The sequence below is a fragment of the Wolffia australiana genome, chromosome 3 (genome assembly GCF_029677425.1).
Source record: "Wolffia australiana isolate 7733 chromosome 3, ASM2967742v1".
Classification (NCBI taxonomy): Eukaryota; Viridiplantae; Streptophyta; class Magnoliopsida; order Alismatales; family Araceae; genus Wolffia; species Wolffia australiana.
The window spans coordinates 13,996,578-14,019,405 of NC_135837.1; the positions used below are offsets into that span (position 1 = coordinate 13,996,578).

The 22,828-nt window shown below is 44.8% G+C and overlaps 1 protein-coding gene across 1 annotated transcript in view; it reads right to left on the reverse strand.

Moving 5' to 3' along the window:
• Positions 1-22,828, reverse strand: part of LOC144700981 (anaphase-promoting complex subunit) — a 51,287-nt gene that overhangs the window by 13,941 nt on the left and 14,518 nt on the right. The window contains exons 4-9 of the mRNA XM_078572602.1: positions 19,664-19,889; positions 17,958-18,138; positions 17,806-17,884; positions 17,598-17,683; positions 10,708-10,843; positions 10,582-10,614 (exon numbers count right to left, since the gene is read on the reverse strand). Of these exons, the coding sequence (XP_078428728.1) occupies positions 10,582-10,614; positions 10,708-10,843; positions 17,598-17,683; positions 17,806-17,884; positions 17,958-18,138; positions 19,664-19,889 (741 nt within the window). The remainder of the gene's footprint in view (positions 1-10,581; positions 10,615-10,707; positions 10,844-17,597; positions 17,684-17,805; positions 17,885-17,957; positions 18,139-19,663; positions 19,890-22,828) is intronic.

Sequence of the window (22,828 nt, forward strand, 5' to 3'; positions counted from 1 at the left end):
TGGATGGTTCAGACGCCACACCAATCTGAGTTCTGTTCAGGAACCTTCCCCATATACCAATTTGGCTCCTCAAAGCTTCATAATTTATATTAAGCTCCATCAGAAACATGTTTCTGATGTAACCGGGCGTGACATAGACTCTCTCCTGGGAATTAGGATTTTTAACTGGCAATATAGATCATTTTTTTCGAGATGGCTTTCAGTTGATTGGAATTGGCGGTCACATCTTCTCTCCTTGAATCAGGTTATCTGACCTAGATTCCAGGCTATAGATCCACCAATCTCGCCCTTAGAACTCCCTTTGTGAGCATGATCTTAGATCCCATTAACAGCAAGAAGTTTTTGTACTCCTCTCCTGCCATACCTCCCAGACACCAAGCCCAAATCAGGCCATCTTCTTTCTTCCAAATCTTGTAGCCTTCATCCATTTGATAAATGATAATACAGAGATGATCTCTGAGATCCTTCCCTTTAAGAATAAGTTTGATACATTGGCCAATTTGGATCACAATGGGTCTAGAAATCATGGGAAAAAATTTGGATCGCAATGGGTCTGTGATATGTTCTATTCAACGAATTATATACAAAGGAATAAGAAAACGGTCACCGTTCATTGATCGCACGTGCTGACTAAGGGGGAATAAAACCCCTATAAATAAGACAAGAGCAGAGGGGGAAAGGGATTGGGGTCTTTTCTTGAATCAGAAGCTGACGGTTACGATCGTCGAAGGCTGGAGCAGCAGGAGTCGACCTGCTGATCTGGAAGAAGGAAGCTCCAACTGGGAAGGAGGAGCCATCTCTACGTGTATGTCGCTTTTATTTCTCATCTCATTCTTCTTATTGATCGACTACAGACCAACATTGGTGATTTCTAGTGTTTTCATGAATTCAAAGTTGAGAAATATTTCATTGATACAACGAAGGTGTATCAGTCTGGAATTCCTGGGAAGCAGTTTGGATCGCAATGGGTCTCGAATTCTTGGGAAACAATATGGATCACAATGGATCTGGAATTCCGGGGAGAGAATTTTGATTACTTTGTCATACACAAGGATTGGCTCTTCCAAATACCCTGGGTTTCCCCAGAGCTGAGTCAATCTTCTCTGACACCCATCGCAAACACCAGATGCTCCTGATGATGGGTCTTTCTCTTTCATGGACCTTATGCTGTAAGAAACTGACTGTCACAGAATGAGTGAAAATTCAAGGTGCTGGTAGGAGACGATGGGTCCATGGAGTGCATTCCAGTCTGAGCATCACTCACATGAAGCTCTGATACTGCATCATGCTTCAAGCTACCTGTGGTCCACTTGTCCAAACCCTAGACACCAGAGAGGAAACCCTTATAGGAATAAAGTTGAAGCATCTTCCATTGTAGAAGTCTGGATAGTAATATGTGGTTCACAGCCAGAGAAGACAGCCTATTTATCAAAAACATACCTGACAATATAGATTATTGAAGTAGGTGTATTTAGGCTCCAACACATGATCCTATAGAGGTAAATCTCCATACGCATATATAGTTATAGCAGTTTGAAAGAGAGAACAGATCAAGGTATATTCTGAACATGGGGAGAAGATCTTTCAGTTGAGATACCAACTACTGCAGATTATGTAGGGTATATTGTTCATAGAATGTCTACGACTGTCCATTACACATATATTTGTGGTAATTTCGAAAATCACAAAAGTAGCCAACCTCCGTAATTCAATGAGTAGAGGACAATCTCATCTTTTACCTGCGTCTAAACTTAAAATCATGGATTACAATGTAAGTCTAGTTATCACACAAGACCTCCAGCACTCAACATGTTGGAACTGTATCACCTGAACAATGTTTCCGGCTTGCTTTCACAATTTAGTGCACTTTTAAATTTATTTCTGGAGGTATTAAGGCAAAAAAAACGTTCATATACTATTGTATAGAGCAAGGAAGCTTCAGGAGGAAAGCTCTCATTTCTTTAGTTCAAAATTTCCACGCTCATATTCCCCGCACATCCCCATAAGTTTCTGTTAGGTCATGGAGGATACTTAGTAGGGTTTAAGCTAACTAATGGGCCCGAGGCCTTGTACTCTGTAATAGCCTAACCCTAGGAGATATTAATAAAAATAACTACTTCAGGCCCAACATGGGCCGCCTAACTTCCCACTAAGGGCCCATTAAGGGCCCATTAGTGTAGGCCCAGTAGGGCCCATATATTAGGCCCAGTAGGGCCTAATATATGTTGGGCCTGACCACAGTCAGGCCCAACTCTCCAACGGCTGAAACCCAGCCGTTGGAGAGTCCAGCTGGTTTAATAGCAGCTGGACCTCTCTGTTTCAAACAGTCATATATTCAAAATATATGACCGTTGGAAACAGGGAATATTCCTTAGGAATATTCCCTTTCTAACAAGTGAAGTTTTTCTTCTATAAAAGGGGGCCCAGTTCAGCAATAAAAATTATTCCTTCTTGCCCCAAATTCTTCTCTCTTCTTTTTTCTCTTTCCATTAATCACATGGTATCAGAGCAAGGTTTGATCTGAACCTAGTGCAGCCCTGATTGAAGCCCTATGAAGCCCTGATTGAAGTCTCCATTAGAGCTCTGTTCGAAGCATTCCTGAAGCACTGTTTGAAGCCCTGTTCGAGGCATTTCTGAAGCACTGTTTGAAGCCCACCAGAAGAACCAGAGCCACAGCCAAAGCAGAAAAGGAGGCTGAGGAGCTGGCTTCCCAAGCTGCCTCCACTCCAGCTGCTGCCCCAGCAGCCCCTGCCGCCATGCAGTTCACCACACCAGTCCAGGGAAGGCCTGTCCTACCCGACCTGGACATGAAGTACAATGGCCTAAATGGCCAAAAATGGATCACTATGGTACAGAGGGCTCTCAAGGCAGCCTACCTTGGGAGACACCTGACTGAAGAAGCTCCGTCAGAAGACGAAGCCGGTTGGGAAGTATGGGAGTCGGAAGAGGCTCTCATTATGAATTGGATGTTGAAGAATATGGAAGACGAACAGAAGGATGACTACCTTCTGATCGACGGCGTCAAGGACCTCTGGTTAGAAGTCAACAAGTCATGTGCAGAAATGCACAGCGATTTTCGGGTCTATGATCTCCGCGAGCAAGAGCGGACGCTAAAGCAGGGAAATCTGACGATCTCCACCTATTCGGCCAGGCTGAAGGCGATTTGGCGGGAATTAGATCTCCTGTGGCCCACAGGTGATAAAAATTCCCCCTCATACCTCCGTGAAGTAAAATTCAGAACTCTACAGTTTCTGATGGGCCTCAATTCCGAGTACGAGACCCTCCAAAGTCAGCTGCTACACCGGGAAAGATTTCCCACGCTAGCAAAGGCAATTTCAGAGCTCCAAGGAGCAGAAAGCAGAAAGAAATTGGGTAGCAAGGGAGGGGAAACCTCCAAACCTACCGTTGCTGCTCACTTAGCGAAAAAGGAGTCTCAACCTGGGGCACCACCACAGCCTATGGCACCATCTTCTCAGCAAGCCAAAGCCCTCCAAAGGAAGGTAACACCTCAGAACTGATCTGTGGGTACTGCAGAAAGCCAGGCACATCAAGCGGGACTGCCGAAGACTGGCGTGGAAGGAGGAGCAGATCAAGAAAGGGACCTGGAACCCAGGTCAGCAGAAGAAGGCCTACGTGGCCAGCGAAGGCTACCAACCACCCTCCACCGAGAAGGAGGAATCAGGGAGCGACATTCAGAAGCTTATTCAAGCGAAAATAAGCAAAATCCTGCAGAAGATGAGCTCAACATCCCTCGTGCAGTCTGGTAAGTGTTTCGCATTTACCACTTTTACAAATACTAAATCAATTTCAGTATCATGGGTGTTGGATTCAGGCGACAGATCACATGTCACCCCACAGGTCCTTATTTCAGACTTATGAGTCTGAGAAGGGAATCTTAAAGTTTTACCGCCAATGGTGGAGTCCTACGGGTAGAAGGAAGAGGAACAATCCTCATTAAAGGAAAAATCTTGCAGGGTGTTCTTCACGCTCCTGAATTAAAGGCAAATCTTTTGTCTCTAATTCAGCTAGTGGAGAATACCGGTGGCGGTTCTCCTTGGATTCTGACTGCTGTTTTTATGTGTAAAGGACACCGGACAGAAGATTTCATCTGTTAACCGGAGAGGTGGTCTTCTCATGCTAGATGAATCACGGGAAGGAGAAGGGCAGTCGATGGTCTATACTGCCCAGAACGAGGAGCGGGTCATCCTTCTTCATAGGAGACTAGGACACCCACATTTCATATCTTAAAACAGTTGCATCCTCATATGTTTAAAGGAATTCCTTTTGAAAATTTAATTTGTGAGAGTTGCCAATTCGAAACTCAAACGATCCCCATACGTCAGCACGAACCACAGAGCCTCCTCGGCCTTCGAGTGTGTTCATAGTGATGTATGGGGCCCCTGCTCCATATCTGGTTTATCCCACCAGAAATGGTTTGTTCTTCGTAGATGATTTCACAAGGTATACATGGGTATATCTAATGAAATCCAAGGCAGAAGTACCATCTATTATTCTGTTATTTTTAAATGATTCAAAATCAGTTTGGGAAAAGGATTAAATGTTTGAGATCAGACAACGCCAAGGAATACTTCTGTGGAGAAGTAAATAACTACATGGAAATGAAGGGAATTGTTCATCAATCTTCATGTGTGAATACTCCTCAGCAAAATGGGCTTGCTGAAAGGAAAATTGGCCATATTATGACATCGGCCAGGGCACTCCTATTTCAGGAAATTGCCCTAAACATCTCTGGACTGAGGCAGTAGCTACAGCCACACACCATAAATAGGACAGCGTCAAAGACATTGGGACTCAAGGCCCCAATCGACCTATTATCCGCTGAATTTCCTAACATAACATTAAAGACTAACCTGCCGCCAAAGTATTTGGCTGTGTTGTGTATGTTTATGTCCACAATGCAGGTAAATTGGATCATCGGGCAGTAAAGTGCGTATTTTTGGGCTACTCTACCATGCAGAAAGGGTATAAGTGCTACCATCCGAGTCAAGGAAAGTGTACATCTCTGCAGATGTAAGATTCGACGAGGTCAGGATGTTTTATGAGACAACAGACAGATCTGGGACTACTTGGAATCAGAGGAAGGAGATGCCAAGGTATGGAGTTTAGTTGTTTTTCCCATAGGGATAGTGCAGAGGAACTTGAAGAGGGCACTGTGCGGATTTGACGGAAAATGAGGACCACGCCCGATAGCCGCGCCATAAGTGAAGAACAAATACCAGCAGAAGAACCAAACCGAAGCAACTATGGATGGCCGATTGCGGTTAGTAAAGGAACCCGAAGTGTACGAAGACCAAAATCTATCCGGTAAGCAACTATGTCTCCTACAGTCGTTTTTCCCCAGAATACACTCAGGTTGTGCAGGCTATGATAGCTATGTCTCTCCCAAAGAACGTCAGAGAAGCTCTGACATCCTTAGAATGGAGAGAGGCAATGGACGAGGAGATGGAAGCACTTAAGAAGAACGGCACCTGGGAAGTAGGCCCTCTCCTATGGGAAAAAGGTAGTAGGTTGTAGATGGGTCTTTACGGTTAAGTACCATTCAGATGGGTCAATTGCAAGACACAAAGCCAGATTGGTGGCCCAGGGGTATACGCAATCATATGGGATTGACTACAATGAGACGTTTGCCCCGGTCGCAAAACTAAACACGGTCAGAATCCTGATTGCACTAGCAGCAATCTACAAATGGAAACTACACCAGTACGACGTGAAGAATGCTTTCCTACATGGAGAACTTGAAGAGGAGGTATATATGGCACAACCTCCTGGATATCAGGTAAGCGACAAACCCAGCGACGTCTGCCGCCTCAGAAAGTCCCTATACGGACTTAAGCAGTCCCCCAGAGCATGGTTCGGTAAGTTCTCTCGGGCCATGTTGACAGCAGGATACTTCCAGAGCGAAGGAGACCATACACTTTTCATAAAGCACGGTAAGGAAGGTAAGGTAGCAATATTAATTGTTTATGTGGATGACATAATCATAACAGGGAACGATGACGAAGAAATTCAGAACCTTGAAAGGTACCTGTCTTCATCATTTGATATTAAATCGCTTGGACTTCTAACGTATTTTTTAGGAATTGAAGTGGCATACTCAGGGACTGGGATTGTACTGTCTCAGCACAAGTACATTCTAGATTTGTTGAAAGAAACCGTAAGCTGGACTGTCGTCCAACCGCCACACCAGTCGACATTAATGTCAAACTGAAGGCACAACAGCATGAGAAGGATGCTCGTGGACAGGACCTCGTTTCAGAGGCTCATTGGTAAACTCCTATACCTCAATCATACGAGACCTGATATTGCGTTTGCAGTTAACTCCCTGAGTCAGTTCATGAACGATCCACGGGAGTCTCATCAAGGCGCAGCAGACAGAATTTTAGCCTACCTGAAGGGAACTATTGGACAGGGACTGTACTTCCGGACAGGAGGTGAGCCTAGTGTTACTTTATACACTGACTCTGATTATGCAGGGTCCTTTGAAGACAGCCGCTCTACCTCTGGGTACTGTAGCTTCCTCGGTGGCAACCTTGTTACATGGCGCAGCAAGAAGCAAAGGAAGTTTCTCTCAAGTGCAAGCAGAGCTTCGAGCCTTGAAGAAGGGAGTCTGCGAGGGCATGTGGCTCCAAGGCATCCTGAAGGACCTACGCTTATATGACGGTAAAGGTATGATTTTGCAGTCAGACAGCAAATCAGCCATTGCGATGGCAAAGAACCCCGTCCAACATGAGCGCACGAAACACGCACGAGTGGCCAGGCATTACATCAAGCAGAACATTGACGAAGGACACATAGTCCCGCAATATGTTCCTACGTTGGAACAGACCGCGGACATCTTCACGAAGGGCATCCCAGGCCCACAATTCCAGGTGTTGGTGTCCAAGTTGGGCATGATCAACATCTATACCCAACTTGCGGGGGGGTGTTAGGTCATGGAGGATACTTAGTAGGGTTTAAGCTAACTAATGGGCCCGAGGCCTTGTACTCTGTAATAGCCTAACCCTAGGAGATATTAATAAAAATAACTACTTCAGGCCCAACATGGGCCGCCTAACTTCCCACTAAGGGCCCATTAAGGGCCCATTAGTGTAGGCCCAGTAGGGCCCATATATTAGGCCCAGTAGGGCCTAATATATGTTGGGCCTGACCACAGTCAGGCCCAACTCTCCAACGGCTGAAACCCAGCCGTTGGAGAGTCCAGCTGGTTTAATAGCAGCTGGACCTCTCTGTTTCAAACAGTCATATATTCAAAATATATGACCAAGAAACAGGAATATTCCTTAGGAATATTCCCTTTCTAACAAGTGAAGTTTTTCTTCTATAAAAGAGGGCCCAGTTCAGCAATAAAAATTATTCCTTCTTGCCCCAAATTCTTCTCTCTTCTTTTTTCTCTTTCCATTAATCACATCTTTGCCCCAAAAGTAGCCAACCTCCGTAATTCAATGAGTAGAGGACAATCTCATCTTTTACCTGCGTCTAAACTTAAAATCATGGATTACAATGTAAGTCTAGTTATCACACAAGACCTCCAGCACTCAACATGTTGGAACTGTATCACCTGAACAATGTTTCCGGCTTGCTTTCACAATTTAGTGCACTTTTAAATTTATTTCTGGAGGTATTAAGGCAAAAAAAACGTTCATATACTATTGTATAGAGCAAGGAAGCTTCAGGAGGAAAGCTCTCATTTCTTTAGTTCAAAATTTCCACGCTCATATTCCCCGCACATCCCCATAAGTTTCACTATTGAAAACCTACTTTACTTTCTGAGATGTCAGAGGGAATCGCCTGCTCTTCAAAAAAAATTCCAAAATGTTGGGACATACCCTATGGGATGTGTGGCTGGTTCAAATAAGAGGATCATGCATTGAGTGACCGGTTAATTCTTGGATAGGTGAGAGTGGATTGTTAGACAATTTGGTCACACGTGTCATCCTTTGGATCATTCCAGCATGATATGGACTGGGTATTTATTTGCCATCATTGTAGGGAAGAGATTGCCAAATTATTTGAAAGTCACATTCTCCAGCTATCACCAAGAATCATCAGGAATTATCAAAAAGATATTTTCCAACATCTGGATAAGGTTATTTTACAATGCATAAAACAAAAACAGAAACACATAATATGTGTGCTTCAATCAAATTGAACAAGCAGTACAAAATGTACACCAGATACTGCACAAGCACTACCACTTTAACTAGAGTTACAAGAACAAGGATGCTCTAACAAACTCATAAGCCATATCATATGTCATTATCAAGATACACCCTTCGAATTATGCAACTCTCTCTTTTACTCAAGCCTCTTGAATGATACAGCATTTAGGCTAATACCAATAATTTCTTCCAAAAGGCAGTACATTATAGCAACATTATTTATTTAAAAAAAAACATTGTTATGACACTGATTACTTCCATCAAGGGGAGTAGAAAAAAAATGGATGTAGGAACAACAGGTAGAAATTAAAGGAGTCAAAGAAGAGAAGAATGACCATGTAAGAATCCTATGTTATGATCCCCAATGAGATATAACAAAATCAAGAAATGGGACGAGGGGTAGAGAGGAGAATAGGAGAGATGGAAGAGGTAAGAGAGAAGAAGAGAGAGAAATAGGTGAACAAACTCTCAAGAACCTCCGAATCGGGAGTTCTTGCCCTCACGAAAGCCGGATACAGCTACTGGTGCCAAGAAACTACAGGGTGACCATTCATCAAAAGTCCCTCCAACGACCTTACAAGGGGGTATTTATAACCCTATGATTTCAAGAATCAGTTATCTCATCAGGACTCTGATAAGAACCTCGGTCTAGGTTCGTATCGGAAGGAGGGTAGAGGGTGAGGCGAGGTAGACGTTCCCGGGGTAGGAGAGTCGAAACGGGAATGATAGGAGGGGTCGAACAGATGGGGCAGGGATCGACCAGGGACGAGCCGCCTGATGACGCGGTTAAGGGTTGACGATTGCGGGGACAGGGATTGTCGGAGACTAGAAGAGAACCAAACAGCAAGGGTAGGGATCGGATCGGAGGGGAGCCGGCTGAATATCCGGTGAGATGATCATGGGGATAGGGGATCGCTGGACGGTCAAGGGGACGGGACCGAGACAAGGAGGATCAAGATAGCGAGCCAAGAGGCCGATCTTACCATAAGTCTTGACTGCCCCCCCTCAAAGGAGGGCTACACATATTCATAAGAAAAGGAAGCAAACTACCCTAAACATGAAATGACTAAAATGCCCCTAATGGGCTAAAATTCCTAAGATACCCTTCGGGGGTAGAGGATCGTATCAGACTCTAACATCCTACCGGCTGGATCTTCTAGTTATAGCTTCTGTCCGTTCTTATTTAACAGACTTCTTATTTAACACACTTGTGTGACATTCAGCATTTCTTTCTGAACCTTTCACAAGTCTTTCAAGTTGCTGTAACAAAGTCCCTGTGAATGGCTTGCAGGCATCTTACCCAATGTTCAACTATTGCTAATCTTCCAGCATTTAGGTTCATTATAAGGGTGTTTCTTTCTTTGTATTATTTTATTCTGTCAGCGTTGAGATGGAAGCCAGTCACCGCCAGTTGCCTAGACCTGCAGAGCGATTAGGGCTTATGAAAAACATGTTTGATTAACTCATACTGAAATGGGGAACTCCACTTTATTCAAAGGTCTAACGGGCCTCATATTTGGCCACATTAGACATCAAATACGAAGTACCGATGACCCCTCTACAATGAGCACATAGGGATTACATGTGGCGAGGCTAGTAGAGGCAACCTAATTGTGACATGTTACTGCAGGCTGACACATCCTGATGCTTCTAATTTGGCGTATTCTCTGCTTCTCACAGTACTTTATCAAAGAACTACATTTCAGATGTCTTCCAGGCAAAAAAAAGCTCTAAATGGCTGCGGCAATACAAAGTTAACATAAAAAATAGACAACAGATACAAGTAAAAGGACAGTGCAAGCCAGGGTTCCCCTAAGCTTATTCCAACTAGTGGCTGCATGAAGAAATTACCTTTTATCGCTTTCAACAATCTTAGTGTATTTAGATTATCACAAAAACAAAATGACAATAACAAAGAGCCCTGGTACTTTCGCAGCTTAGAATGGGTATATATACATCATATTATATCGCTGCAGATGACAGAGAGGAAGATCAATAAGCAATCTTTAAATTGACACTTTGTTGCCATGACATGGGCATAGCTTCCTCGATACGGTTAGTTCATAAATGAATAGTGGACTGAACTTGCTCATCAACAAAGACCTTCTCTCAAACAAGGATCTAATCACATTTTTAAAGTAGGTCAAGTAAACAACCTCAAACGAAAAGACAACAAATGTTATAGAATTCATTTGAAAAAAATCTTTGAAATTTTGAAGGAACTTAGTCAACCAAATTCAAGCTTCCTACTGCAGTACATGACAGCAGTTCAGGCAATGCTCGATAACAATCTCGATAACATAAAGAACTATTATACTGGAGTTTCATGGACATTATCATTCAAAACCACAACGACTTTGACCACAAAAGATATATACTTTCACAGACAAAGATATCTTACCTGTTGAGATATTCGTACAGCTTCAGATAAACCCTGGGTTGATGAATGCCAATGTTAGTTTGCCTTTGTCTGGAAGAGGAATTTTTTAAAAAAAAAATCTCCCAGACGGAAGAAATAGATATTTACCTCCAATGCTTGCTTTGAGTGGCCAAATCGAGTATGCATGATACCTAAGCACAGTAAAGCAGACTCATATCGCCCAACATGAATGCCAGGCAAAGGAGGCTCGGATGAACCAGTAAAAATCCCTTCCATCCCTGCACTTTATGGATTCAACCCTCAGTTTAGAAGCTAATAGAAGACAGTAATTTCAACTCGAAAAGGATAGGCTTTATATGGCTTCACTACTGGCCGATTTCTCGGTTCATTTGAACAGTCTTCAGCTGATCTACCTAGAACGTTGTAGGTACAAGATATATGCCCCCATTCATTAAAGGAATCCAGGAAAATAGAAAAAGGGATAGATCAAGTGGAGAATGTCTGTCTAGTGTGGACGATCCAAATTATATAGTAACTTTTAACTTCAATATTCCTTTATAAAAAACTTTTAATCTTCATATAAAAAACCAAAACATCAATAAATCTTTGTCAGAATAAAAGGTGGGACCAAAAAAATGGAAAAAAATAAATTTTCACAGAGCAAATCAATATCTAGCACTGCGTGAAAACTAGCCTCCAAATATATTCAGAACTGCCAATGTAGTTTGCATGTGTGTATTTGCTTGAGGTAATGAATGAAGACTGTTGTTGAGAAGGTGTAATGAATGAAAACTGTTTACAAGAGATTACCACAAAACAAAGTTACCACCCTATAATTTTTTTAGAAGAAAAGTGACCACTCTATAATAATTTTCCCAAGAAGTCTGAAATCGCACAACGCAGGTGCAGACAACAACGCGGGAATCCACCCCAGCCGGACACCACACTGCACCGAGGCAAAAAGGCAAGATCTGTCATTACTCACATAATCTATGTGCAGCGGGCAGCTAAAGGAACTCGAAGTGAGACAGTGGGGTACATCCAAAGAGATGCACCATTAGATGGGGAAGCACCATGAATTGGATAAGGTAGAGGGAAGAGCACCATCCATCCCTGAGACAGCCTACTAACTAAACGACCTGCAACCTGCATGCAATAAGGTTTCTTGAATCAGTATATATTTGCCTTGACTGCCAGCTGCCTCTCGTAACGTTTGGATTATCTACTGCAGGACTGGATCTTGTTCTACCTCCTGTCGGCTTCCGCCCATGTAGCCCCAAGGGGAGAGTGAGACGGCACGCAATGGCTTTTCTCATGGTGACATTTGGCGTGAGAGCACATTGGCCACCTGATTTGAGATGCCTGCCTTGTGCTGAATGGAGAAATGGTACCCCATCAGTTTAGAGAGTAAATGATGATACTCACCTTGGATTTCTTGTTGCTTGAGCAAATATTTAGACTTCGTTGATCAGTGCGTATGATAAATGCATGGAACATCAAATGGTGACGCCATTTCTTGATTGCCAGGACCACCTCCACCAGCTCTCTCTTGTAAGCTGAGCAGGTCCTTATGGTGGCGGGAAGGGCTTGGCTGAAGATAGCAATGGGTCTCTTGTGTTGCAGCAAAACAGCGCCCACTCCCACTCTGGACGCATCTGTGTCGATGGTAAATGGTTGTGTAAAATCTGGGAGAGCAAGCACCGGTGCTGAGGTTAACAATTGTTTCAGTTCTTCAAACCCGTGTTGTGCTTCCTCACCCCAAGTGAAAATTTCCGTGTTGTGTCAAAACCAAAGCCTTAGCTGCATAACCCGTGATGAATCTCTGGTAGTACCCTGCCAGGCCCAAAAAACCTCTCAGCTGACATAAGTTCTGAAGGGGCCCCCATTCTCAAACTGATTCGATCTTGCCAGCATCCGTAGCTACTCCCTCTGACGAGATCCAAAGCCAAGGTATTCTAATCCTGTCTGTGCAAAAGAACATTTCTTTGAGTTGATAACAGCTGATGATTAGCCAGCACTAGCACAACCTTCCGTAAGTGTTCCTTGTGCTCATCATTGGTGCGACTGTAGATTAAGATATCATCGAAGAAGACCAAAACAAACTTGTGCAGAAATGATTGGAAGATAACATTCATAAGTGCTTGGAAAGTAGCTGGGCCGTCGCAAAGCCCAAACAGCACAACCAAGTACTCATAATGATCCAGATGTGTGATGAAAGCTGTCTTCTCGCGAACTTCATGCGGATCTGATTATATCCAGATTTGAGGTCAAACTTTGAAAATATTGTAGTGCCATGGACTTCCTTGAGTAATCTGTCAACTACCAGAATGGGGATCTGATTTGATGCAATGACAATGTTAAGGGCTCGATAATCCACGGAGAATCGCCAGCCACCAGTCTGTTTCATCACAAGTAGCACCAGCCTGGAGTAATGGGCTGCGTGACGGCCTAATGATTCCCCCAGTGAGTTGTTCCTCCTCCAATTTTTCCGACTTGTTCTTTTGTAAATGGGAGTATCAGTACGAACAGCAGTGGACTAGTCCTGCTCCATGATCTGATGGTTGCATGAACGGTGGGGGGCCAATGTCTTGGGCACTTGGAAGACTGATGGGAACTGGGTCTATTAAAGTTCGGTTTGTTCACTAGTGCTAGTTTCCTGTCAGGGGGAAGATGAAGTTATTGATAACTTGTAGACCTTGGTACCTATGGTTCGGTCACGCCTGGCCCGGGCTGACGTTGGTGCCGTCCCTAGTCGCATATCGCCAGATCGCCTTGCAGTGAGCACCACACACCGTCAACCTGAAACTTCAGCAGTAGAAGGTCCCACTGTGTCAACATCAACCCTTGAGTGTGGAGCCAAGAGAATCCTGAAATATCGTCGAGGCACAGGTCCTGTACCGGATAGAAACTGACAATAGCTGAATACCCTTGGGTCTGGAGTTGAACGTCAGAGCAGACATCCTTACCTTGTTTCCATCTGCTATCCCCGTACCGGATGGGGTAAGGGGCCGTCATTCGTCTCCTCAGGTCTAGTTTATGGGCGCGGGCATCATCTATGACACTGTCGGACATGCCCGAATCAATGAGAGTGACGACCTCTCGGTCATGAATATTGTCCCTGTGCCGAAGGGAGTACTCCGAGGACATGTTGGCGACGGAATGGAGGTTAAGTAGTCGGAGCTCTCAAGGACCGTCTTCTAGTGGACTTGCGTAGCCTCCCGTCTCCCCCTCATTATCCAACTGTATGCCTGAAGAATCCTCCGTATTCACGACTATGAAGACGTTGAGTGTCTTACAACAAGCATGCCCAGGGTAAACTTCTCATTACGTTGGAAGCATAGGCCCTGTGTTCTCCGGTTGGCAAACACCTCAGCGGTTTGGTGAAATTGGCACGAAGGCCATGGTTGCTGTGGCCCCCAGTCACCGCCAGTTGGATCGGAGATGTGAGACTTCGTGACAGGTCATTCGATGATCTCAGTCCAGAGTTATCTCGCTTTGACGGAATCGTCTCCAGTTGGCATAGCAATTTCTCTGCCTTAAAGGCGCAATCAATAAGATCCTCAGTGGAGTGAGGCTCCTCCCAGTCAATTTCCACCTGGAGTGAAGGTCGCAATGCCAAGTACAAAGCATGCATGGCTGTTTCCTCTAACCGCTCTGGAAGATAACCCATCAAACCCATGAAGGTTGAGACCACCTTGTCCATTGATCCCATTTGGAGTAATTTGAACCATTGGTGATATACCTCCCGTGATTGTAAACCAAAATGGTGAGACAATTGCCATAAGAAATCGTCCCAACTGATGAAGCCAGCTCGGTCATCCTTGAAGCAAAACCATGCTGACACCTTGCCCTCAATGTAGGACGAGACAATGCGTAGGCCCTTGGCATCACAAGCTGGGTAAGCTCGGAAATAATGTTCCACTTGTTGAAGCCAGCTTGCCGGAGCACCTCCAGTGAATGTTGCAATTTCAGCATACCCATGGCAGCTGGATGGCCGGTATTGGCAGTTGGGTTCTTGGTGTCCCCATCTAAATAAGCCCCTGTGATTGAACACAGCTTCCTTGTCATTCTCCAACTTTGTGACTCCAGCAAAGGCCCTACGGTCATGGCGGGGAATCACTGGTGGCAGACGAGGGCCTGGTCGAGGTCCCCGAATTGGAGATCGTTCCTTGGAGCTGGGGAAGATTTGTGGCCCGGGTTCGCGAGAGAATCCTCAACGATGATGGGGTGGAGGTAGATGCAAGTCGTTCTCGCGATGCCCAGGACCTCACTCTTGAATGGCCAATCTGGTTCTGCGTGATTGAGGTTGTGTCTGTACTTTGCTGGCCTTGCACTCTTCAGTTTGTCGGTGAAACCAGCCAGAGCCATCGGGATCAGATGGTACCACAACCGGTCCTTCTCCCTTACTTAGGATCCCACAACACTTGCTGGCTGAATCTCGCTCATAGTGTTCATAGCCTGTGTTCGAGCCGGGGATGATGGCACTCGATCCTGGTTTAATTCGCCGATGCAATGGAGTCTTCAACTGCCAGAAGATGGAGTGGGTCCCCAGTAGATGTTAAAAGCTGACCCAACTCATGTGCCTTCTTGAGACGGCCCCGATCCCTACGTGGCACGTATGGGGGTTCCTGGACTCACCTGGAATGGCCCAATAAGGTGACTAGAGCCCCCCCATTTCGGTCCAATCGGGTTAACGAGTGAAAGTCCCATCTCCACCGAAACATCAGCTTTCATATATGCAATGTGAAACGCATCAGATGTCCATTCCATAGACCTATTAGCAGATTTTTCAAGTATTCAAATTTATCGGGCCAAATCAGCTGTTCTAAGCAGTCGATTATCCAATGAAGAGGGGAGTCAATGAACAGAGGCATTAAGAACACATAGGGAGATTACCGATGAGATATTTGGACCTGCCAATGAAGAAGGGGAGGTTGACAAAAACAGATTGGCAACTAGTTATCGAGAAAGCGGAACAGCAGCTGGAGGGTCGGCAAGCCAAGGTGTTGTCAATAGGGGGACGCTTGGTGTTATTGCGATCGGTACTTTCAGCTATCACCATCTTTCATTTTTCAACATTCAAGATGAGATGCTTTTATGGAGAGGATCTAGTCTAGAACAAAGTCATCGGCTTGCAATAGTTTCATGGGACATTGTGTGTCGACCTATCAAATTGGGCGGATTGGGGGTCATACACATACAAAGTATAAACACAGCACTATTAACAAAAATGGTGGAAAGGATTATAATCCCCCGGGCGACCTCGCCATTCAAATACTGCAGGACAGCTATGGCAAGGGGTTGAATTAGAAGAGAAGCAATTCCATTCCAAGGGGTGTTACCTTTTTGGCATTGACTCAGATTTTTCCACGTATGGAACTTTGTCTCCGCCAAATAAGGTGATGGCTCAATATTTAAGTATTGGTTGGACGCATGGTCACCACAAGGCACTTTGTGTGAAGCATTCCCATGTTTATATGTACTCACATGGAGCCCTAACATCAAGGTTCAGGACTGTAAGATGGATTGTGGAACCTGATGTTACTTGGTGCCCTATCAGACCAAAGGGTTGCAGAATTCATGGACATGCAACTGTCCCTAGGAATTCTCAGAGACAGGAAAACTTGATGCAGAGCACTCCAGAAGAGAGACTCCCCTTGAACTCTAGCTAAACTCCCCTTCCAATCAAGCTCAGATCCATAACTGTCCTTCAGGACATTCAAGACCAGAGCCTGCTCTGTTCTCCCAAACCTCTCCACCCATTTGGTCAGCAAAGCCACACCCATGGATTTGAGGTAAAGAATCCCCAGCCCCGTCGCCTCATGGGTCTGCGCTGAGGCCAGAGACATACACCGGCGAGCCCCAGCTCCAGCTCCTCCCCAAAAGCACCTTCTCATTAATCCATCCAAATGCTCTCCTATGCCCACGGGCAGCTTAAATATTGAGAGATAGAAGATTGGGATTGCTGAAAGCCAAATCTCAATAACACCATTCGGCCCTCTTTTTTATAAAACTCTATTCTATCAGCCTCCAATCTCCTCTCCATCTTCTCTATCACCAAGGTGTGCCTAAAACTTTGGCGCACTATGCCTCCACCAAAGAAAGCCTAAATCCCACAAATGCCTGCTTGGTTCGGTCAAGCTGTAGTCCCCAGAAGTCTGCAAATAGGTCTAGTAATGTGGAGAAGTTTCTTTTTTTTTTGAAAAACAAATGTGGAGAAGTTTTGACCTTCCTCTGATCCCTCTATGAAGAACGTTGTGTCAACTGCATATTGCAGCAGGGGAATACCCTCTGGATAACTCACAGTCTGGAAGCCCCTAAGGAAGCCATGTTCTCAGGCTTTAAGGGTACATGTAGCCAATGTATCCACGGCTAGGACAAATAGTAATGGTACTAGCTGGCAGCGCTGCCTGACACCCCTTTGCAGGTGGATCTATCCCCTTCCGGGTGCCCATTTACCAGGATTGAGAAAGAATGGGACGTAATGTAGCACTGCACCCATGCCACCCATTCCTCTGGGAAGCCTTGGTTTTACATGACTGACCAAAGAAACCTCCAATCCGGGGAATCATAAGCCTTTGCAAAGTCGACTTTCCACATTAAGCTCTTTGTTCCATCGCTTCCAGGTCAATATCTGAGTTCCTTCGCAATAAGCTCCGAATTAAAGAGAAAATACCGCCATTAAAGGAGATTAATGCCACTGTTTGCCGTAAAGAGAGTAGATTTCAGTTGTGACAGCTTTTCTGCAATTTAACTGCCACTGAATAGCAGATAATGACAGCGCACTGGCATTGCATTTGACAATGACCAGCAATAACTAACACCTTTAGCAACCCTAGGGTGACAATTCAGATGGTAGAGCAAAGAGGAAGGGAAGATGTCAGCATGATCAGTGTTTCTCCACGAATCCTTGTCCCACTATGATCTTGAACAAATTGTGATTTCTTCTGGTATAAAGTGGAAGGGATATGACCAAGGTTAATAGTTTAATTTTGTGATAAATAGTGAGGACTTGCAAAGGCAGTTGAAAGAAATACCTGTAATCATAATAGCGATGCAGATTTTCCATTGCTGAGATATAATCATCGTTGTAAAGATTATTTAAGTATCTCAAATACTTAACCTGGAGAAGATGATAAAAAAAAAAATTTAAATGAGTATTGCATGTGACGCAGGCATAAAATGTAGCAGAGAAAATCTATTTCGAAATAGAAATGGATCAAAGCAATTGATAGCAAAGTTTACGTGATGCAGGTCAGGCGCCATCTTCTGGAGATTCCTCAAGGAAGTCTCAAATGAGTTAAAAGGGAGTGACCCGGCTCCCCTACAAATGATAACACATGAAGCAGACGCCAATTCATTACTATAGAAGTACGCTCAAGAATCAATGGCTTTACCTCTCCAGTAAGTTGGCTTGCTCGTTTAAATATCCCTGTATTTGCCACTTTGACCGCAAGAAAATACCGCGCTGATAGTCACTATCCTGGCCTGTGTCATTGCTTAGTTTCCCAATTGAGTTGTTATTACAGATCCCAAGGTCACCTAATTTGAACTTGACGTCAAAATCCACAAGAAGTTCTGCACATCACCAGGATTTAAAAAACATATTAAGAGAGCCAGAAATCATGCCAAACCCCAAAAAGAAATCATGTTGGTAAATCCAAACAGCTACTATGGAATAAAAACACAGGCCAAGAAGCATAATATATGACAATTTGCAGTCACATGACTATGGTAGTACAATGACGTCTCACTACTGATCTGTAGGAGGACATGTTGATAGGATGAATTCAAAGATATTAATTCAGAAAATCCACCACTCTTATCTCACTTTTCATTGATAATGATCAAAGAAAAGGTTCAAGATTCAAACTCGTATTTCCACACTCAGATCTATCTCCACGTCGCTGTAACAATTAGAGAATAGTTTCATCCAAAAACAAGCAACGCTAGGCCCCTGCAGACCATTCTACATTTTCCTTTTCTCTAGTAATGGCCATGTAAAGAACTAAATTTAAAATCTTTGAGCTTTCTGAGAAGTTACTGAAGAAGACAAGAGAGGGAAGCCACATGCACAGAAGGCACGCACACAGAAGACTGTAGAAGACAGGGGCACAGAAGCTGGCACGTATTAAGACGACTATAATAAGGAAGAAGGGAAACCTGACAATCAAGATTTGAATTCAAATTAGTCGCCTGATCAGGTGAGAGCCGTGCTTGGCTGGCTTGATGCAGGCATGCACTGTGGCTGGAAGGGAGGAGAGTTTCATCAAGCTCCCTCCATTTTTTCTCAACTATAGTGTATCTCATGCTCAAGGTAGATCTGATTCTCTATCAACTATAGGAACTCATTTACATATGAACTCATCGAAGTTCCTCATCGTTCAAGTTAACACTGCTAATTCCATTTTATGAATCTGATACAGACACCTGTATCAACTCTACCAAGTATTGCACGTAAAGAATGCACATAAAGAATGCACAGATGTCCATTATTGGGTTCTACAATCGATGGAGATGTGTGACAACTTTTTCACAATAAAACAAGTATACTTAGGTCCTTCCACCTATGATCATGAAAATTAGATCTCAAATGATTCACAAAGAATCTATACATGAACAAGTAAACTTATTCCCCAGTCCGCAGATGCTCACCTTCCCAGATTCTTCATAAAAGGAAAGTCTCGCACTGGGGCCATCAAAATGTTTCGTACTTTGCAATTATACATTCTATATCATGACCGTGTTTATCTTACTTTCCTTAAATATCACAATATATTACAGAGGAAGATGCCCCAAGTTAGAGTTTCTGTTTTTTTGTGACAAGAATGATACAGATGACAAGGGTAAAGTCTTGTGCTGAGTGGCCACAATTATGGGTTCTTCAGTAACGGTCAATAATTATCGTGAAACAGAGATGGAATGAAAGAAAACGTCACGCAGTTTGGAAGCCACAACTACCAACTTTTCTGCGAGTAAATTGATGTTCACAGATAAGAAAAAAAACAAAGAAGGATGTCTTATGATAATTTTTATGAAGTTCATGTTCCTGTTTAAGATTCTTTTATGTATGGTTCGATGAAAATAACACAAATTTTAATACCGTTAGCTATTCCACGCATCTGTTGTTCCCCTGGAATGTGAAAGGAGCTTTTGGTTGCTCTTGGCCTTGTCTCAGATTCATCAAAACGAAGAACACGATTATGTTCGGAATAACTAAAAGACTCTTGCAGGACATGGTCATCATTGAGGACATCTTCTGGTGGCCCATACGCTGAATCAGTGGCATTACAATATATTGTCATATTGGACAGAAGATGGCAAACGCCCTGAAATTTTTATATAGAAATGTAGGAGAACATGAATGATGAAAACAAGGCAAAAAATGAGAGTAAAAAATAAGAATGACACTTTCTGAAAAATTAGGAACACCAAACTTTATCAGTGATAAAAGTAACATATGAAGCACTTATGACACCAAAAGACAAAGTGACTGCGAATCTCACAATTCACAAACAATAGTCTGCCTTAAAGTGGCAAACTAACCCTAACATACTGACATAAAGACAATCCTTAAAACATGACATATGAACAACCTCAGACGTCTCATACTCTATCAAGATGCTGAATGAGTTAGATCATTCTCTAACTTGGTGTCATGCGGTCAAATCCCTAGCTATGTCAATCGCTCAAATTTGGCGTGTGCCGGCCTCAGTGCTTGGGGCAGAACACTGAGCAGCCTCGATCTCTTGCAGCGGAAGTTTTCATAATTGCTTAAGATCACATAGAAGTGGTTTGAGGAGAGTTCGGGGATGCAGACCCGTCGAGGAAAAGGGTCATTGCATTGATGTCATAAAAAGGTTACATCATAGTCAGGGTCATTACAGGGGGGAAGACCAAGGATGATACATAGTAACGAGACGAGGCGCATCACGCCAGGGTAGTGTCGCCCCTCCGCCTCAAGGCTCGCCGCTCCGCGCTCGCACGCCTGCTCTGCCGCTACACATGTGCCCCCCCCCCTCGGGCACCACACACCCATGGGCGTGGCGATCACACACGCCACCCCTGCCTTGACAATCACACACGCCACCAGCACCCGCGCTGACACCTATCGCGCACAGACAGCGCGACGCTGCTGCACTCGGCTCCTCGAGACGAGCACTACGCACCCAGCACTACCCACGGGGGTGCCACGCCCCCATGCTGCCTCGGCGCTGTCTGTACGCCACTGCCTTAGTATCCTGGCGGGATGTTTCCCGACCCCGCGCCCCGCACACGCAATGCGCGCGCTGCCCACGCGGTCGCTGCGTGGCATCTTGCACAACTCTGCGCGCTGCACCCGTGGCATGCCACCCGGCTTGCGCATCCTGCGCCTGCATGCGGCACTTCGTGCTCCCGCACGGCAGTTGACGCCCGCGCATGGCGCTTGGCGCGCGCGCGCTCATGCCTGTCGGCCCGCGCGCCAAACACGCGTGGACTTCACCTGATCCGTTCCGCCTAGACGTGAACAGGCAAGCGCACCGTCTGCCGTGTATCACCACTTAGGGGGGCGATGGCCTGAAAGATCAGGTTGGGCGTCACCACCCTTAGTGTATCGTAACACTAATTGGGCTCAGTCGTTACAGATCGTGAGTCTCACGCGAACACGCGCTCCCAATAAGCACGAGGCGTCTGGGCAGGGAATGCCGACTAGTTAGGGGCCTTACAATTGGAGATACTACAGGTGGGACCATAGATAAAAAGCTTGTAGGCAAGAACATGAAGCTTGTAAGCATGCAGAAGTGCTCTCAGAACTCTCTGAAAGGTTGGTCAGTGTAGAAGTGTTTCTAAACATCTCTTGTGAGGGTAGCAGGAAATGTAGAAATCTCCCAAATCTCCATAGTTTTATGGTGTTGATATGCTTGTGTCAGCAAGAAAGCCTCAGCATTGACATCATCAGCTTAGCCTGCTTTTCTATTTCTTTCCTTGTATTCTTTGTTTTATACGTGCCAGATTTATCTTGGGCCCGCGTTGGGACCAATGGGTAACCCTATTAAACTATGGGACCAATGGGTAGTAAGTGATTTTTCAAGTCCTTCCACCAAATTCTAATAATGAAGACCGACCACAAGATCTAACGACAAGCAGGGGTTCTTGACAGCTTCCAAATCTCCTTTTTTAGCAGATGGCGATAAGGTCAAAATGCTTACATAGAGAGAGACCAAAGAGAGAGGCAGAGAGACCACAAGAGAGACTACGAGGGAGAGAAAGAGACCGAGACAGAGACTATGCAAGAGAGACCGAGAGAGAGACTATGCGAGAGAGACCGAGAGAGAGACTGAGAGAGAGCACAAGAGAGAGAGAGAGATACTCTAAGAGAGAGACAGAGAGAGAGAGACCAAGAGACATTGAGAGAGACTGAGACAGACCACAAGAGAGAGAGATATACTCGAAGAGAGAGACAGAGAGAGAGAGAGATCGAGAGACACTGAGAGAGAGAAACTGAGAGAGACCACAAGAGAGAGAGAGAGAGAGTGTTGAACTGAGGCTGCATGGAGCTCTCTCTCTCTCTCTCTCTCTCTCTCTCTCTCTCTCTCTCTCTCTCTCTCTCTCTCTCTCTCTCTCTCTCTCTCTCTCTCTCTCTCTCTCTCTCTCTCTCTCTCTCTCTCTCTCTCTCTCTCTCTCTCTCTCTCTCTCTCTCTCTCTCTCTCCTTCTCTCTTTCTCCATTGTGAGTGGGCCACGTCCTATAAGTGGCCCACATGGGAGCATACATTCTATATGAAAAATACTCTAAGTAAAATCCCACGTGTGAACCTTTAAGTGACTCACACGTGGGACCATGTAATGGGGCCCCTTTAAAAGGCCCCAAGCCCTAGCCGCCAGATAGTGTGTTTTTTGGTCAAAGGTTTCTTTCTCTCAGGCGCCGCCCTTGGCTGAAGCATTCTTCTCTCCTACTTTTCTTCTCATTCCTCTTAAGCTAACAGAGAGAGATACTCTAAGAGAGAGACAGAAAGAGAGAGAGAGATAGACCGAGAGACACTGAGAGAGAGAGACCACAAGAGAGAGAGATACTCTAAGAGAGACAGAGATAGAGAGAGACAGAAAGAGAGAGAGAGACTGAGAGAGACACACTAAGAGAGACTGAGAGAGACAGCGAGAGAGACAGAAAGAGAGAGAGAGACTGAGAGAGACACACTAAGAGAGACTGAGAGAGACAGCGAGAGAGACAGAAATAGAGACACACAGAGAGGGACTGAGAGACACAGAGAGAGAGACTGAGAGAGACCA